General features: G+C 40.5%; 1 protein-coding gene across 12 annotated transcripts in view; it reads right to left on the reverse strand.

The window, feature by feature from the left end:
* The window catches only part of Ptk2 (protein tyrosine kinase 2), a 201,556-nt gene that overhangs the window by 117,544 nt on the left and 63,449 nt on the right, over positions 1 to 20,563 (reverse strand). For 11 of the 12 annotated variants that reach the window (XM_052161699.1, XM_052161707.1, XM_052161701.1 and 8 more), the window contains 2 exons: positions 13,461 to 13,687; positions 2,415 to 2,581 (listed from right to left, as the gene is read on the reverse strand). In XM_052161699.1, the coding sequence (XP_052017659.1) occupies positions 2,415 to 2,581; positions 13,461 to 13,687 (394 nt within the window). Of the gene's footprint in view, positions 1 to 2,414; positions 2,582 to 13,460; positions 13,688 to 20,563 lie in introns of those variants that run through there. The other variant, XM_052161706.1, reaches the window with a different exon arrangement.

Here is a 20,563-nt window from a genome sequence, read left to right on the forward strand (position 1 = left end):
TGCCCTCTTCTGGGTATCTGAAGTCAGCTACACTGTACTTACATCTAATAAATAAATAAATCTTGGAAGGAAGGAAGGAAGGAAGGAAGGAAGGAAGGAAGGAAGGAAGGAAGGAAGGAAGGAAGGAAGGAAGGAAGGAAGGAAGGAAGTCACTAGAAAGCTCGAGGCTCAAATGGGGCAAGTGAAAAGTGAAGCTTTTGTAAAAGCAGAGGAGGGGACACCAGAGGAAGTCGGAAAGAATGGAGGGCTAGTTTGTTTACTCAACAACTACTAAAGGCATCATGAGAAAAGATTCAGATCCCAATTTAGGTTAACAAAAGCACTTTCAAATTACACTTCAAAGTTTAGTGAAAGCTGAAGCCTGAGAGAAGCAAATGCCATCAGAGCAAAAGGAAAGCAGCAGTAGGAGCCAGACTACAGAGGAGGCAAAACCTCTGGAGCTGGCCCTCCATGTAGAGAAGCTATACAACATTTTGAGCAGAAATGACTCAGACGCTGCAACTGGACACTCAGGGATCTCCCAGCACTGCCTTGGAAAGACCCTTGACCTACTACTACTTCCCACCCCACCGCCCCTCCTCTTCTCTGTCCAACATCTTTAGGCATTTTGCACAATGAGGGAGTAGTTTGCTTACTAGTTTCTCTGTACCCCATCCAAGGGTATGTGAAGATATAATGGGGAGCACAGGCACAAGCACAAGCATACACAAATACACATCACACATACATAGCACATTAGACAGAGGGTGGGAAGAGGAGAGGTTATAACATTTTTATAATTGAGATGTTATTCTTCATGCATATGATCCTGCTTCCTCTGGTCCTCTCTGCAATGCCTTCAGCAATATTAAACTCCACATTCATGAATTACTAATTTTTCAAACATCTAATCCTGTTTTGGCAATATTAACCCCTACTCTTATTTTATTTATGGTAAAATAAATAGGCTTAAAAGAACAAAAAATCTGATGTTAAAAAGAGTGATATTGCTGGGCGGTGGTGGCACACGTCTGTAATTCCAGTACTCTGGGAGGCAGAGGCAGGTGGATTTCTGAGTTCAAGGCCAGCCTGGTCTACAGAGTGAGCTACACTCTGGGCTATATAGAGAAACCCTGTCTCGAAATAACCAAATCCAAAAAACAAAACAAAACAAAACAAAACAAAACGAGTGATACTCCCAGAGCATAAATAACCTGAGCATAAAATTAATAGGTATTAACCAGGAATGAACTTTCCCTCTATGATGTGTATGCAAAAGAAGAATCTAACCTAACTGTAGCAAGCAGAAATCTGCAGCTATTTTTATTTGACATTTAGATATTTAAATTTTGAACATTAAATGGTCTGATTAGGTGTTTAGAAGTCAAATTTCCCTTCCCTATCAGTTGCTATAAACCAATCTAATTATACTTTTCAGTAATAGCTTGTTCATTCACTCCAGTGATTTGACAAATCTGAAAACACAATTGCATTCTCTGATGAACTACACAACTGACAGAAAACTATATGTATTCATGCTTCATCTAACCAAGCTAGCTTTCTGTGTTGACCAGGGTCTTTTTTTCAGCTACTGACTTTCTTGAGGGCTTGCCTCAGGGTACAACATGGAAGAAGTCCACTTTTCAAAGATATACTCCTCTCAAAACTTAGTGATTTAGATTCCAGATTTTCCAATTAAAATGATTCACTTACTCATATAAATTAATACCCAGGAAAGGACAAAAGACTGAGAATATTTTATCTATTAATTTATTAATTATTTGTTTATTTATTTTGTTTTTTCCAAGACAGTTTCTCAGTACAGCCCAAGCTGTACTAGAATTCACTCTGCAAACCAGGCCTAGCCTCAAATATACAGAGATCCACCTGCCTCCCTAGTGCTAGAATTAAAGGCATACACCACTATTGCACTACTGGGAATTTCAATTACATCCCTGTTTGAGCAGGAATCACTAGAGCTCACTCTCACAGCCATCCCATGTATGAACAAATGTGCACCATTCTTTTCAGGCGAATGTAGATTACTGGAAAAGTATGCTATTAGATAGCCCACTGATAAGGCCCATTGGCTTTGCTTCCCCCCACCCCCCACAAGTCCAGCCCACTAAGTCAGAGGTCAACACTGGCTCATAAAGCAGCAATATCATTTAAAGAACAGAAGTGCAAGCATACCAGACAGCATTGAGAACAAGTGAGATCAACAATGACCATGAGAGAAGACAAAGAATGGAAAGGGAAACACGTCTAAGTGTTCTAAATGGATCACTGGTTAGTAACTACTAGTCTATTTCCTTTACATAAAAGTAGTAAAGACAAGCAGTAGAAAAGCTGACGTCTGCATTCATCCTCTTGTGCATATTTTTAACACACACAGTAACTCAGTATAGTCATGCTGTGGAGGATTAGGCTCTTACTTCCACTCCTCTGGTGGGTGGGCGAGTTCATATTTCTCCCTCACACTGGAGACACCCATGTCCACGTGCAGCCAGTGCACCTCCTCCGATCGCAGGTGACTGAGGCGAAATCCATAGCAGGCCACATGCTTTACTTTGTGACTGTCCACTATCTTCTGAATGATGCCCTAGAACACACCCCACAGAAATGGTGGTTACAGACCAAAAAAAGTCTAGTTAGTTATGGGAAATCTTTTTATTTTTAACTTTTATTTTATGTGCTTTGATGTTTTGTCTGCCTGTCTGTGTAAGGCTGTTACATACTCTGGACATATTCTGGAACTAGAGTTACAGACTGCTGCAACATGTGAGTGTTGGGAATAGAACCCAGATCCTCTGGAAGAACCATCTTTCCAGACATTATGGGAAATCTTAATAAGTGCATCATATAAACAAAATGTTAATCTCATATAAGAATTATTGTTTCTCATGCAACAATAGTTTTATGAATAAGGAAAACTTTGTGCAGGAGGAGGACACAAAAAGATTCTCTATCCAACTATTTATTGATGAACAAGGCAATATTTCAGCAACTCCACTTTTACATTATCTCAATTTTGTCAGTGCAGACAAGGTTCCACTTTCTGAGAGAGTATCTTCTGAAAGATCAAACTATAACATCAATACCTTTAAAAATCAAAAACCATGAGAAGTTCTATAAATCAGTCACACCTAATCTACTCTTTTGTATAGATTAGAATGTGACAATTTTAAATGCCTCCAAACCCACTGCTCTAACACTATGCTGAGTTCTAGAGACAGATGCCTGCAAATACATCAACAGGGAATATGACGTTTCTCCTGGGGCTACAAGAATGGCCCAGCTTTAGAATGGACCTCTCTTTTTCTCCTGCTTCCATGGCTGGAAGAAAAAAACAAAAACAAAAACAAATAAAGACAAATGTGTAAGCTGTATAGAAAACAGATTGACTCCCATACTGCACTCTGTATGCAGGACAAATATAGCAGAGCCCATTGTACTGTCTCTTTAGTGATGAAGATAAGAAAAGCAAGCTGGCTCTCCTCCCTCGCCCTTGCCCTCGCCCTCACCCTTGCCCTTGCCCTCTCTCAATTTTTTAAGACAGGGCTTCTCTATATAGGGCTGTCTTAGGATTTACTCTGTAAACCAGGCTGGCCTCAAACTTACAGAGATCCACCTGCCTTTGCCTCCTAAGTGCTGGGAAGAAAAGCTGCTAAAGGAAGCTGACATCACCATTAATATCAATAAAAGAAAAAACTAGTTTTATTGGTTTTGGGTTTTTTGGGGGTTTGGTTTGGTTTGGTTTGGTTTGGATTTTCAGAGACAGGGTTTCTCTGTGTAGCCCTGGCTATCCTGGAACTCACTCTGTAGACCAGGCTGCCCTCGAACTCAGAAATCCGCCTGCCTCTGCCTCCCAAGGGCTGGGATTAAAGGTGTACGCCCACCACCACCTGGCCAAAAAACTAGTTTTTAAAACTCAGCAAGATGGGTTCAACAAATAAGAATATTTGCTGCTCTTGCAAAGAACCTCGTTTTGGTTCCAAGCAAACCCTATAGTCGTCTAAAATTCCAGTTTCAAGAACGGATGCCTCCTCAAGTTACTACAGCTATATGATACATTTATATATATGCAGGTAAAACACGCACACACATTTACAAATTTCTTTTCTAATTTAGCAATTAATTTAAAGCTTTATACTTATTGAGGAATTTTTATTATGGTCTAGTGCTATTAATAATACAATACAAAATATTCTCAACTATCTCAGTCACCATATTATTGTTTTGAAGATACAGCATGACCATGGCAACTCTGATAAAAAAAGCATTTAACTGGGGGCTTGCTTTCAGTTTAGGTTAGTCCAAAATCATCACTGAGGAATGCAGGCAGGTACGACTACTCAGCAGAAGAGAAACTCTGAGCCTGAAATGGGCTTCTGAAACCTCAAAACACCCTTCTCAGCAACTCATTTCTTCCAATAAGGTCATGCCTCTCAGTCTTTCAAATCCTTCCAAATAGTGCCACTCTTGGGTGACTGAATATTCTATTTGAATGTTCAGTCACCCAATAGCCTATGGGGGCCATTCTTATTCAAACTAGCACATCAACCTTCTCTTTATTTTATATCTGAAGTGTGCGTGCATGGTGCATGGGTGGGTACATGTATCCATGTGTGTATACAAAGGCCAGAGAAGGGTGCTGAGGATCTTTCTCTGTTGTTCCCCACCTTATTCCTTTAAGACCAGGTCTCTCACTAAATCCCAAGCTCAGTTCACTGTTTTAACTGCATTAGTAGCAAGATAGCTCCTGGGCTTTGCCTTTCTCTCCTGCTTCTCTATTCCCCTAGCACTTCTGTTACAGACACCATCAGCTATGCTTAGCTTTTGGCGTGGATATTAGGGACTTGAATTCAGGTCCTCATGCTTGCACTGCTACCCACCGGACCTTTAACCTTCTCTACTTAAGACAAAAAGAAACAGAAAAAAAGAAAAGAAAAGGTACCATTAAAAAATGGTTAGAAGCGGGCGAGAGAGATTGTTCAGTGGTTAATAGCACTGACTGCTCTTCCAGGGGTCCTGAGTTCAACTCCCACTAACCACATGGTGGCTCACAACCATATGTAATGGGCTCCGATGCTCTCTTCTTATGTGTCTGAAGACTCACACACATAGATAAATAAATCTTTTTTATGAAAATGGTTATGGGTACAGTGAAAAAGTTTGTGCTGTTCTGTGCCATAGCAACTGTGCAAGGTATTCTCTGAGGTTCAAGTGGATGAATCAGTCAGTCAGCTAGCTTCCTTTCAGACCTCTCAGCACTGATAGGAGGTCATAATCAATACAAGGAGTGGCAGAAGAATATGGAGTAAGAGACAAGACGGATTAGACATGGTACCAGAAGAAACAAAATATCAAGAGTCTTGGACTGCAAGAGCCCAAGACAGGTTCAAAAGGAAGATGGATTCTCATCAAGACAGAAAGAATGTCTTCAGTCTGCAGATCTCTGTGCAACTAGTGCAGCACCTGGAGAATTCCACAGGACAAACTACATTCCATACAAGGTTACCCTGACACAGAACGCCAGTCAGCTGACCTCAGCCCCAAGTTTCAATTTTAAATCCTGTGTACTGAATGGGGTTTTCCAATAGGAAAGGAAAGGAATATAGGCTAACCTTAGTGAATCTCTCAAATCAAAGGTCACTTGTATATCTCCTAACCAAACTATGAGTCCTTGCACTACAAGGAGCTGATGCTCTTAAATTCCCATTCATGTCTAACTCTGCTAATTCTACACCAGTGTATGGATACCAACACTACCCACCCCAGAATATCACAAGTGCCGCATCATCTCCTTGCAGCTTAATCATACAAGCATGCTGTCTATTGTTAAGTCACATACTCCATGCATCAACCCAGTTCTAATCACACTTTTATGCTCACCTAGTATTTCCTTCCTTAGCTCATCTGCCAAATGTAAAGCCTTACAGTGGTATTTATCACCATTAACACATTATAGGTAATTCCATTCCAATGGATGCTGTCCCCAATGACCCTGTAAAAGGGTCATCTTCATATCTTGCAACCCCTAGGGGTAGGGGTAGGGGTAGGCTTTTCATTTTCCAAGAATCAGTCAAAACAGTAGGCATACAGAAATTTCACTTTTTTTTCCACCTTTTTGCTTTTTTATCACATATCTATACATGGCCCATCGTTTTCTTCACTCTACAAGTTGCTTACCAATTCCTCTGAGTAGCAACTCACACAGTGAATACACAAGTCACAAGTTCCTAATTGTGGTACTGACCACACATACTCAATAACCCAATGAGTAAATCTGAACACCAAAAAATACTTTGCCCCAGAAAAGTCAAGATTGTTGACAATTGCTTACCGGAGGACAGTTTGTGTGCTGTATATTCAGTTGCTGATTTCTGTGCCAAGATATCTAGTTACAGTCTGGATGATAGTACTGTCATGATTATTCAACCATCTTCTGTATCTATGTTGAGTAAAGTATTCCACCACCACCCCCAATTATCTGATTGGTTAATAAAGAGCTGAACAGCCTATGACTGGGCAGAGAAGGCAGGACTTCCAATTCTAGGGGAGGGCCCCAAAGTGAGAGAGGAAGGAAAAGAAGAGGTGGCCATGGGGCAAAATGTCTAGGAGGAATCTAGGAACAGGTTGCCAAGGGATTTTCCATGAGAACACAAATGGAGCAGATTAAGCCAGAGCAAGACTCAGTCTACAAGTTACATGGAGCCTGTGGCAGGGAAGTAGATAGCTTAGAGGTTTAGAAGAGATGAATATCTGCCCAGTTACAGCGCTTAAAGATTGTTAATAAACTTAATAGGTCTCTGTGTTAATTATTTGGGCGTTAGGATGTAAACATACAGCTTTCATTCTTAAAATAAGCCTACAATTGCTTGACAAGTAATGTGTTCTCAAGACACTGCACTGTTGCTCTTCAATGCTCCCATCAACTCCCCAACACACACAAATACAGATGCAAGATTTCTGGAACACAGAAATTTTGAAAATTGTTTTTTATGAATATGCTACTGAAATGAGCTGAAATCAACTTTTAACTTCTTAGCTTTACATGCATTTAACCATCTAGACCTATGAAACATAAAGCCTTACTTGCCTACTCTGAAACCTCCATTTCCCTATTTATGCCAGGTTCCCTATTTCAAAACCAGGAGTTTGCTGGACTAAATCCTCGTAATAGATATCTTAGGAAAGAAGTATATAAGGATGAAGATAGGACAATGTTCATGACAAAACATTAGCTCTGGGTGCATGCAGTCACTCAGTACTAATAAGTGGGCTGTTGTAGGTGAGACCAGAAGATAGAGATGCAAAAGGCTACTTCCGGCACATCGATCTAGCTGCTGTCATTCAGGGTATACCACCAGCACAGGACAAAGTAGCCCATTGAAACCAAACACCTTGTAAAGTACAACAAACTATACACCAATAAAATGAACCAGTCAGTTCACACAGGATGTTGGCAACTATCTTTCATTCTACCTTAACAACACATAATCTTAAGATGGTTACTAATCTGAAGAACAAAGCTAAAAATAGAAACTACAGTGTACATATTATCATAACTGGCATCTGCCTAATTATAAATTAGTGACAAGGTTCTTACCCTTTCCCAATTTTTTTCCCTTTATGATCTTGCCTGGTAAGAAGTACCTGCTAATCTTTTAGGTATGAGACTGTGAGAAGTAAGTGATGACATCCCCTTTTCTGAACACGCACTCTGTGCTGGGTATCAGCCCACTGAAGATGCACAGCACCCACTCTCTATGTGTATTAGTAGGAATATAATGAGCGACAACGTCAAGAGAAAGGCAAAACACATGCAAACCAACTTGAGCTGATGTGTGGGAAAGGCTTTCTCATCTTCTCATGTTTATTTTCTAGGTTCCTTACTAGAGAAACTATCAAAAGCCCCTATTAACACTGCTCACCTTATTCTACTTCTAGGATGGGCAGTGATCTCATCTCAATATGTTAATCCTTCCTTCCCTCCCTATCTCATTCACTGTGCTAATTACCCCAAAATAAGGATGTAGAGCTTCAGAATTCTTGACACTTGGCCCAGGAGTCCATCTAAAATTCCCTCTAAAGCAAAGAAATTTATCTCTGGATGACCCACGGCCACTGTATTAGTTCCCTGCTGGTGTTATAACAAATCACCCACAAATGTAAAGACATAAATGATACATGTGTGTTATGTTTGGGGTTTGGAGAGCACAGATCTGAATCTTATTGAACCAGCTTCAGGTACTTGCATTTAAACCACCAACCCCCTGGGGCTTAGAGTGAAGATCATCTTTAGAAACTAGCCTTGTGTTGTCCAGAATCTGCCTGCCCAAAATTGGTTTCAGGTGTATATTTTACATACAAAGCAGACCTGGCCTGTAGGTTCTCAAAGCATTCCTCAATCCCTAACTGGCATATCCTGCCCCCAACCCTTAACTTTCCAGCCCAGAGGCTTATCTGTCCTTCCCCCCAGAGGCTCTTTACTATATAACCCAAACATTTTGGTTTCTCTTTCTCTCTCTTCCCCAACCCCACCTGTACATACTTTCTTTATTTTTCCCTCCTTTCCCTCCTTTCCCATGGTGACTTCCTGACCTCCTTCCTTGTGACCGCTGAACTTGCCTGCCCAAAAGCAGCTTTCCAACAAACCTGTATTCATATATGTATTTTAATCTGGTTTGAGTTGGCTCAATTTATTGGCTAAGAAATAACTTATCAAAGACCACAGTGAAAAAGAATTCCCTTTCTTCATGCTCTGCCACCTCACACTCTCCTTAGCACAGCTTTTCTTCTACTTTGTCCCCCCCCCTTTTTTTTTTTTTCCTTTTGGTTTGTTTTTTGAGACAGGTTTTCTCTGTGTGGCCTGTCTATCCTGGAACCAGTTCTGTCGATAAGGCAGGCCTGGAATTCAGAGATGCACTTGCCTCTGCTAAAATTAAAGGTGTGTGCCATCAACACCAGCCTACATTGTTCTTAACACTTTCTTTCTCGCCTTTTTCTCTCTCTTTTCTTAAATTTTATTTACTTTTTTTTTTTTTAAATATAGGAGTGCTCTGTCTACATGTCTACACCTACATGCCAGAAGAGGGCATCGGAACCCATTACAGATTGTTGTGAGCCAGGTTGGCTCATTGTGCTGGAAACTGAACTTGGGACTTCTGGAAGAGCAGACAATGTTCTTAAGCTCTGACTATCTCACCAACCCTTTCACCTTTTTTCTCTAGGGGGGGAAAAAAACTCCAAAGTCTAGGATTGTGGAATCTTTTCTAATTCCCAAATTATTTGGACTCACAGTAGTCAGCATTCAAGAACCAACCATCAATCTTGAACACACATACATCTGCTTTTCTAACAGAAAAAAATTATACAGTTCTGACTGGTGAAGTATCAGAGATGATATCCAGCAAACACTGTAAACCTTGGACTATTCTCAGAATACCTTCAAGGTCTGTGGTGGAATTCAGGGGACCAGACCCAAATTCCCTTTCCCTCTGGTGCCATTATTTTTAATATAGCACAACTCTGTTAACAGAACTCATTACTCACAGTCTCATTAATATTCTCTTTTCCTATCTTTCCCCCTCTCTCTTTTCTCCCCCCCTTCTCCCCCTCTCTCTCCCTCACTCACACACACACACACACACACACACACACCTCTAGCCACTGAAGTGTTTTCCCATTCTAATAAGAATGCAGCAGTCATCAAATGCTATGATCTAATGTTACTCTTTCCACAAATGAGACAATCTTAGATTTGTTTTCATCTAACTGCAAACACCATGAATTGACTTACTTGTAATTACAGGCTCAAATAAGACCAGCCAAGCATGTCTAACTCCAAATGTGATCAATGCAGTTACAAACGTTTCATGCATCAGTTAAAAGTTTAATGTGCTTTGAAGATAGCAAGAACAAAACTCAGTGACTAAATTGGGTATTTTCTCATCAGACTTCACTTTGAAATTAAAATAAGGCCAAGATCCAGCATACCACCCATGTAAAACAGCAGGAGGCTGTAGGAGATTTACAGGTCAATATAACTACTCTCTATCTTTCAACCATAAGTAAGCTAGGAGTGGAAGAAAGACTTTGACAGGGAGACCCAGTGTGCTTAGGCACAAAGTAGCCAATGTCATCTTGTGCATGTAGAAAGGAAGCTCCTTGTTATTTAGCAGGACAAAAGTGATGCTCCTTGGCCACTCAAAGTCCTCCAAAGAAGTAGAGGAGCCTGCAGAGGCCAGAAGCGAGCAATGGATGCATTAGCTAAAGTTACCTGTGGCTGTAAACCAATGGTCCTCTGCCGGAGCTGTATATACTCTGACCCTAAGTTCTTTGATTTTATTTATGTATACTATATGTGTTTGTGGGCATGTATGTACAGGTATGTTCAAGTGCCCATGGAAGCCAGAAGAGGCTATTGGAATTTCAGAAGTTTCTGAAGAACAGCAAGCTCTCTCTCTACAGCAGTGAAGCTCCTCTTTAGCCGTGTTCTTTGCATTCTGAAACCAGACACAGGCTCTTCTTCCCTAGCTATGAAAGTCATAGATGCCATCCATCATCTACTAGAAAGCAGTTTCATCTACATTAAAAAGTCTTATTTAGCCTAGCAGCCTAGCTAGGTCTTCTAAATAGAGTACTACAGCTTCTAGGCCAGGTGTTACTGCTTCACCAATCCTTCACATTAGTGGAAATTCTACCTTCCTTAAACATTATGAACCAACCTTTGCTGCTTGAAAACTGCTCTAAAGTGGCAGCTTCTCCTGTCTCAAGCTTCACAGAACCTGGACTGAGCTTTGTCTTGAGCGACTATTGTGGCTGATTTGACCTTCTATCCAGGGCATTAGAACTCCCTCCTTATTAACAATAAAGCTGCATCATTGTCTTATCAAACTCGTGTGATAACTGGAATTAGGCTTTGTATCTCCTATAATTTCCCTTTGTATTTACAACATAGCACTGTCTGGCATAAGAGGTCCAGCTTTTGTACTGTCTTGGCTTTCCATATGCCATCCTCACGAATGGCTTAAGCCATTTCTAGCTTTGGATTACAAATGCAAGTCTTCATTTCACTTGTACCACTGAAGGATGACTGACTAGCATAATTTCAGCAGTATTACATCTCAGGGAATGGTAACCCAGAGAAGAGAGTAGTATGTAAAGGAGACAGCATATACATATAACTTATCTATTAAGTTTGCTTTCCTTGTACAGGTGTGGTCCATGAATCCCCAAAACCATTCAGACGAACATCAAAGATCAACACAATTCATCATAGCACATAAAATAGCAAAAAAAGAGAGAAATAAACATAGAAAGGCTCCACTTTCTTCAGGGCTCACTTGTGCTCATTATACAATATAAAAGTTCTTCCTAGAAAGCCCTGTACTGCTGGTTTTTCACGTCATTGTTCCTCTTAAGGCAACATGTGTCAGAATCTTAACTGGCAGTTCATTGGTATCCATTTCTGAGGGACCAGTGATTCTGTGAGCACTCTAAAGATGCTCTTATATCATGTTCCTCTGTCTGCTGTCGCACAGGCAAAGTACATAATAGGTGTTCTTTCTTCTAAATAAGAATTTGTTCTTGGGTTTGGAGGACATAAAGTTTTCTTTGTCACTATTCTAAATGTCACTACTCCAGTGTTCTTGGATTAACAATTCTAATACTGCACAGCTTTGGTTAATGTTTCCTGTTAGGAACTGACATATTATCTCTAGGATATCTGCCTGAAGTTCTGAACAATGTATATGCTACCTACCAAAATGGGCGCCTCAATTTTTAAAGGCTGAACAAAATAACGTGTCAGAACTATTTTTAATCACAGTTGGATACACAGCTTGCATCGAACTGTGATTGCCATTTGGGCCCTCACATATTTCACAAATGCCCATGTGCCCATCTTATAAGTTACACCACCAGAAGACAAGAAGCTTCCTCATACTGAGGTGCTATACACAAAGCTGGGAGATAATGGAAAAGACAGGAAAGACTGTCCCTAACACCTCCATATCACTAAAATGAGTACCTCCCCCCACATCATGTTCCTTTTAATCAACATAGTCCGTCCATAAATAGAGTAGCTGTACAGATGTAACAGAAAAGTATAACTCATGAAAAAACTTAGCCTTAAATCTATCAATTTTTTATTTGAATAAAACAGTAAAAGAATCTAAATAAGCTGATTTAATTGTGGTTAAAAATAATAAAAGGAGAAAGACTCATTTAAGCTAACCTTGTCACTAGAGATTCCTGCTCTCTAAGAATAAATACAGGTAAGAAGAGAGTGGGAAGAGGAATCTTCAACACCTCACCAAAACAAATGCCTCCCAAAAATCCACACTGACTCCATTTTCTAAGTCCTTATGCTACCTGCTCACATCTAACTTTCTGAAACACACTTTCTCCTTTGTCTTGCCAGTCTCCTCGCTGAATCTCTAGCTCTAGCTCTCACACCCCTAAATATCCAGGACTGTTGCAGTGGTAGCTCCTTTAGATGCTGGGACTACCTTCAAGCTTCCCCACACCCTATCAGCCTGTGTATAGTATACCTAGAAGAAAGTACTCTATACTATGCCATATCTTAGAACCTGCCCTACAGGTTCTAAGGTATAAAAGCAGAAACTTGCTATGGTTAGTGCCTAGAGTAGGAATACTTATAGGATGAAGGGCTAGTTGAAAGATCTGTAGACAGATAGAGCATCCCTGAGGGGAGCTAAATGATCACAGCAGTCTTTTCCTCTTCCTTTCTCTGTTTCCTGGCTTAGAAATGGAGCAATTTGCACCATGTGCCTCTACTGTGTTATGTTATGTGGCCTTTCCAGAGGCTTAAAGCAACAAGACTACTTTCATTACTAGAACCTCAGAACTAGGAGCCTATATCAATCATAACTGATCAGAAATTTTATTATAGTGTCAGAAAGCTGAATAATACAGACCTTTTACATCCCTACAATATAATGCAGTATTTGAAACACAATATATATTCAACGGTTTCTAAATAAATTGTTCTATCTGAAGATATAGGAACACTCACAGACATACACTTCCTAGAAAAAATCTATTTTTTTTTTTAACAAAATTAGAGGTTATTTTAATTACATTGGTTCCCTGTACCTTTCCAAGGGTTAAAATAATTAGGTGGGAAAACAAAAAATTGCAGTGCATGATTAAAATGAGATTTAGTTATTATTTTCCTAAGAAACTAATACTTACATATTAACAAGGTCCTACTTGCCAAGTGCTGGGGAATCAAACCCTATTAGGCAAATGCTCTAACACTGACCACTTCAATCCCTACCTAGCCAGTTGAGTGCATTTCAGAAAGAAAAGGTTAACATCTCTGCAATATATGAAGTCAAATAAGACATTAAATAAAAACTATTTTGTCTTTTACTTCGGGGGGGGGGGGTAAGGAGATATGCCATTGAAATATAACTATTTAAAGATGTCATGTGAGAAGACATACTTACCCTGACATCAGTAGCATCTCCATGCCTAATAATACTGGCCCAGGAGGTTGGCTCACTACTGCTTTCAAAATAATGAAAGACCTTTAATACACGTTCCATTGCACCAGGGGACCGTTCCATGCCAGTACCCAGGTGAGTCTTAGTACTCGAACTTGGTGTATGATTCAAGTTTGGGTCAAGATAAGCAGCTGCCATTCTTTTGCTAGATGCTAGGTATCTGTCATATTCTGTTGAGGGGGGAAAGGAAAAAAAATATTTTCAGTGTAAAATGAATAGCAATTGCAATCTGACAATTGTGTCACCAACACTATCTTCTAGTCACCATTCTGTATGCACAAAATATTTAAAGAAAATAGGGACTTAACACCCCACACAATAACTATGCTCGCTCTCTCGCTCTCTCTCTCTCTCTCTCTCTCTCTCTCTCTCTCTCTCTCCCCCTCCCTCCTTCCCTCTCTCCCTCCCTCTCTACCTCAGGCCTGTTCTAAGAGAGCCACAAATGCTTACTAAAATGTTTTGTTTAAGGACTAGGACTCCTATTTAATAATGTCAAAACTTCACTGACTTATTTAAAAATAATTCAATAGCGTGTGCAACACACACACACACACCACACCACACACACACCACACACACCTGAGAACTGAACTCACAACCTCTAGAACAACAGTCAATGCTCTTAACTGTTGAGCCATCTCTCTATCCCTTAAAAGTTTAAATTTAAAAAAAAAACAACAACACACAAATATACACACACACCACATACAAACCATAGGAAGAAGAACCAACATCTTTTAATACAACACCCTTGATATTTCAGAAACTCCTTAAGTTCTAAGAAATTTACTTTTTTAGAAAAGATACTACCTGTGTGCACAAGGATGTAGGAAACAGAAGCCCTTGTGCAATGCACATAAAAAGTTGTATAAAACAGCTGAACATGAAAGCAGTCTAGCAGGTCTTCAAATGGCGTAACAGAACCACTATGTGACCTAAAAAATTCCACGGTGCACTGAAAAATTCCAAGAAACTGCAAATACGTGTCCAAATAAATAGTTGGTATATTTAAGGCAACACTGTCCATAACAGCCACAGAGTGCAAATGATCCAAACCTAAAACCCTCCCACATTGACACACTTCCTCTCAACAAAGCCACACCTACTCCAACAAGGCCATACCTCATAATCCTTCTCAAGCAGTTGCACACTCCCTGATGACTAAGTATTCAAATATATGAGTCTATGGAAGCCATACTTTTTCATACCACCAAAACCCTGTACTAATGATTTCCAAGATGTAGTGTTGAGTTCAAAACCAAAGTATAACCGATGGCTAAGGGATACTCTGTATTAAAAACAAAACAAAACCATAAATGTGTATGCTCAAATATGCAAAACAACTAAAGACTAATGAGACTGAATACACATGGACTGGACAGAACCAATAAAGAAAGGATAGGAATGGAGAAAGGGAGGGCACAGACAGCACTTCTGTGCACAGTGGGCCCAGCACACTAACTTCTAGTAGCACAGACAACAGCAAATCTGGTTAAGAGTCAACAAGGACCATGACTGGAGTAGGTTCTGGGTCTAGCATTAAGCTAGAGAACTATCAAAATGAAAATTTAATCATCCACTATCTGGAAAGCAAGTAACATATCTTAAACAACTCACTTGTCAAAAGGAAGCACCAAATGTTTTTAATTCAAAGATAGAGTGAAATAAAGAAATATAGTAAATAAAGAAAATATCTAGCCAGTCAGTGGTGGCGCACACCTTTAATCCCAGCACTTGGGAGGCAGAGGCTGGCGACCTTCTGAGTTCGAGACCAGCCTGGTTTACAGAGTGAGTTCCAGGATAGGGGAGGGAGGAGGAGGATGAGCAGGAGGAGGAGGATGAGCAGGAGGAGGAGGAGGAGGAGGAGGAGGAGGAGGAGGAGGAGGAGGAGGAGGAGGAGGAGGAGGAGAAACAAAAAAAAAGGAAAAAAGAAAAAAAAGTGGTCACATGCGTATATTCCCCAAGGCTCCAAGGTTATCAAGGAAGAGGAATTGGAACAATTCTAAGAGTCAAAGGTTGTAACTATAAGAAAACAGTGTTTACAAAAAAAAAAAGACATTTTCTTTCAACATATGAAATTGTTGAAATTTTTCAACATATAAAATTCAGAGATTATGACAACATGCACAAAACCTACATAAGTTCAAGGCAAACCAAAATTTCATCATGAAGGGCAGTGTCTTAGCATTTTACTGCTGTGAACAGACACCATGACCAAGGCAACTCTTATAAGGACATTTAATTGGGGCTGGCTTACAGGTTTGGAGGTTCAGTCCAATATCAAGGCGGGAGCATGCAAACATCCAGGCAGGCATGGTACAGGAGGAGCTGAGAGTTCTGCATCTTCATCTGAAGGCTGACAGGAGAAGACTGGCTTCTACACAGCTAGGAGGAGGGCTTCATTGCCTATCCCCACAGTGACACACTTCCTCCAACAAGGCCACACTTCCTAATGGTGCCATTCCCTGGGCCAAGTACATTCAAACCAGCACAGAGCTCCATGAGCATTAAGTCTCATTCCTAAGGGGGGGGGGGGGAGAGGACACGACAGGGGGTGGCGGCAGTAGCTGCAGAGGCAGCAGCAGCTGCTGCTGCTGCGGGGCACGCCTGTAATCCCAGCACTCTGGGAGGCAGAGGCAGGCGGTCCTGAGTTCAAGGATAGCCTGGTCTACAGATGAGTTCCAGGACAGCTATACAAAGAAACCCTGTCTCAAAAAAAAAAAAAAAAAAAAAAAGTCTCATTCCTAGCTGAAGAGCTATTGGTATGTGATAGCTACTGGAAGGAAAGTCCATTTTCTTATAAGGTATGACACCTGATAGGTTGACCCCTCTCCACGGTAAGCCCCACATCCAAGAATATTTGGTAAATGCAGACTGGACTTACTGTGTTGGAGAGAAGAAGAAACACAATGAATACCAAGATGGGTGGGTGGAAAGGTGGGGGGTAGATTTGAGAATAGTTGCTGAAGGGCTTAAATATAATCTAAATACAGTGTTTTCAATTCTCAAAGAATTAACTTAAAAAACTAAGCAGGGACAAATACAAAAAAATTAAGCAGGAGCTGGAGAGATGGCTCAGCAGTTAAGATAGCTAAGTGTTCTTCTGGAAGACCTGGGTTAAACTACCAATACCCACATGGCAGCTCACAACTTTATATAACTTCAGTTCTAGAGAATGTGGTACCCTCACACAAACATACATGCTGGCAAAACACCAATGCATGTAAAATAAAAATAAATCATTTTTAAAAGACAACAAAATAACAAATAACTTGAATGGAAAAATAGCAACTTATGTGTAGAAGCCAGTCTTTCCCCAAAAAAATATTTGAATTTTTCCAATAAGTTAAAAAAAAATCTTATAGATATTCAGCAAAGATAGAATATTTGGAGTATCTGTGAGACTCACGAAACAATGACACTACAGGGTATAGTGGTACATGTCTTTAATCCTGGCACTGCAGAGGCTCGGAGACAGGTTCATGCTCTTATCTGTGAGTCTGAGAGTCATCTACACAAGGATTCAAGTAAAGTACCCATCTGCCACTCAAGCATGTAACCTGAGCTTGGTCCCTAGTCACCACATAAAAAGCCGGAGGTGGAGGAAGAAATGGAGGACAGCTAGCCTAGCTGAATCAGTGAGCTCCAGGTTCAAGGATGTGAGAAACAGTTCCTTTCTCTCAAAGGGGGAGAGCTCACCACAAGCCAATATTCTGTAAATCTCCCCCATTGCCTTAAGAATTGAAACTCTACTGTACGTGTCTATTAACTCAATCTCTGGAATTCCTAATCTCTATTACATCTTTCCCCTTTGCACTATGAACTATCAAATAGCATCAAATCATAAGGTCAAGCTCTCAGCAATATGGTGAAACACTATAGATCAAAAACTAAGTGAACTTCCTGCTTTGCTGTACGCTTGCTAGCTCTGTTTAAGTCACGAGACACCCTTTTTTCAAAATGAATCTGCCTTTTTGTTGGGTTGCTTTCACTTCCATTAGTTCTCTTTACACATCAAGAATTCTCTTCTTAACACAAAGAGACCTTGTCTGAAAAAGCCGAGTAGAGAGTGACTAAGGAAGAAAACAGACATGGATTTCTGGCTCCACACACAGTGCACACATTTGTAAATCACACATGGGCAGGGTGGGTGAGAGTGTAAAACTTAAGGATGGGTGAGAACACTACTATTCTTAGACAACATGACTACTTATCCACAATGAAACCCAAAGAAGGCTTCTGGAAACTTGGTGAGTTCAGCAAGAGTCTTGGATCCCTAAGTGTGCTTCTAATCATTGCAGCTTTCTCGTTCCTCTCCACATTAAATCACTAAGGATTTCTAAGTAAGACACTTGATTCTTGACAACAGAAAAATGAAACAAACCTGTACCCCGAAGTAGTCAGAGAAGCCAAGTGGTGGTGGTGGTGGTGGTGCACACCCATTGTGCCCAGGAGACTTAGGGTAGCAGGAATCACTTAAGCACAGGAGCCTGAATAATACAGTAGATCCCACTTTTGAAAAAATAAAATGTGCGTTGTAACTCCAATTACAGGTCCAACCCCCTCTTCTGAACTCACAGGCACCAGACATGTACCAGGTACACAGACTCAAAACACTCATACACATATTCCTTTAAGCAAGAATTCAATTGCTTACGTGACGGCTCTGGTGAGCTGCCTGATTTAGGTCTCCCTTGAATCAACAGGAAACACCTCTAGTGTCTTAACTGCCTACATTTCTTGAAAAGGTTGGGCAGCCTTGAGTGATAATGAGAAGATCTGAGACTTAATTGGATATACATATTACAATTGGATATAAATACTACAGAAGAAGTATTTGCAGCCACTTAAGCCAACCAGGTTCTTTTCCTGATAGGAACAAAGGATGCAAACGGTGGCCTCCGCAAGGATGTATGCAGCATACGGCTTATACAGGATTTCCTACAAGGTCTCGGAAACAACTTTCTGTTAATATTCCCATCTCTGATCTCTTGCTGTCTCCAGTCTAGACTCCAGTGGCTTTGTGTGGTGCTTTTGAGAAGCTCAAGGACACAGTGGCCAAGGTTCACAAAGGTCATCATGCCCATACACAACAAGCTACAAAATATGGAATGTGTGACTGAGTTGCTGTGTAAAGCCAAGTGCAAGTTCCCTGGCCACCAAAAATCCACACCTCTAAACAGTATAGCTTTGCCAAGTTTTATGGAAACTTGGCAACATTGTAGATGAGAAGCCACTCATCCCTGATTGGCTGTGGGATTAAATATATCCCTAATTATAGGCCCCTGGGCAAGTAAAAAATCCCTGAACATCTCAGAGCATTTAGAATGCTGAGCCCTACCAATCATTTATGAATAAATATCTAGTAGCAGACTTCCCTCCTTTATAATCACTGCAGATCATACAAAAGCAACAAGTGACTGTCACTTCAGAAGCAGAAGAGTAGACCAAGCAAAAACTAGTGCACACCCAGGCTTTAGAACAAGAAAAAGTTCTGGACTAAGGGCAAAAAAAGAGGAAGCTGAAAAAAGCCCAGTAACCTAGCAGGACCTACCTGTAGAACCATGCAGGAAAAAATCAGACTCCACAATAGCCCACATAGTCACCTTATGCATTCAGGTGTTTGAATTCATTTGCTTATCGTTTTGTCTAGTGGTTCATAGGGGAGAAAAATGAGTGGTTTCTAGCCAAGGATCACTATCTCACCATTTCAATATCTTAAAACTAACTTGCAGCACTTTGCTTTTTAAAATTCTGTTAGGAATAAAAATGGCGTTACAACACTAGACAACTAAGTCAAGAGAACTAAACATATATTCCCAAGTTCTCACCACTCATATTTTCAGCAAGTCATTTACCTAGCTCTGCATGAAGATACCTAAACTGAAGGATCACTAATCCCACAGGACCCTGGCAAGGACTATTGATTCAACTATAATATCCATATCGTGCTTTGCAAAATCAGCACTGTGTGTGGCATGACCACCCATTAATTCATATCCTTCAAGTGACTCACACACCAATTTCATGCACCATACATCATTACAAGTAAAGATACTTGAGCACTCAGTGAAGTTACAGAGCTGAAAAAGCCTAACAGAGTTGCTCCAAAATCTGTTTTCATCCTCTATACTAAATGCTTGTTCCTCCAAGTATGGTCCAAACCACAGCACATGAATCACAGGGAGCTTTTTAGAAGGAAGAATGCAAGAACACAATCCCAGAGTGGCTCGTGTAATCTCAAGCTTGTAAACTGTAACCCTGATACTGATGAGATGTATCACAACTTCCTCACTGCATTTACTACTTTCCATCTGAAAGACATCTGAGAGAAGACTATCACCTCCAAGATGCTTTTTTGGCCATCAAGACCTGTACGTCCAGTACAGATTGGTCTCACCGCAGGCAGCTATAAACTTTCTTTGCTCTCTATGTCCTGTTGCACCTGGGCCTGCTGACCACACCACCATCAAGGGCTGCCACTTCCTACATCTCAGCAAAGACCCACCCAGCAATCTCACTGATATATTCATCCTGTCTCTTACAGGCGAAGGAATGGGCCACACCTTCCAATAGAGTAATTATTTACTAAGAATATTTACTGAGCCACTATTATACTGTAGTGGGCACCAATAGACAGAGGGGTAAGTGAGCTGCATTTGTGCATGTAGTACTATAAAGTGTAACCAACCAGGGCCTTGCCTATCAAAGAGCTACTCATACTCCAAATAATTAATTAAAAGCAAAAATGAAGCAAAACAAGATATATTTCCTACCCTAGAAGAGTTTTCAGTCTAGTTGGGAGAAAAACCACAAAGGTTAACTAAGTACCTTAAAATATATATATAATTAAGAAGGAGCCAAGTCAGTGAGGAAAGCCAGAATGCTAGCTGCTAGGGATCCAGTACTTAGGAAAATGCCAATACTTCAGTGGCAAGACATAGTTGAGAGACATTTCCCCACTTGTTTAAGAAGCATCAATACTTTGATAATGACAATCTGAAAAAAAAAACAATTACATGTTCCTTCATGAACAGACACAAATA

The sequence above is a fragment of the Apodemus sylvaticus genome, chromosome 17 (assembly GCF_947179515.1).
Source record: "Apodemus sylvaticus chromosome 17, mApoSyl1.1, whole genome shotgun sequence".
Taxonomy (NCBI): domain Eukaryota; kingdom Metazoa; phylum Chordata; class Mammalia; order Rodentia; family Muridae; genus Apodemus; species Apodemus sylvaticus.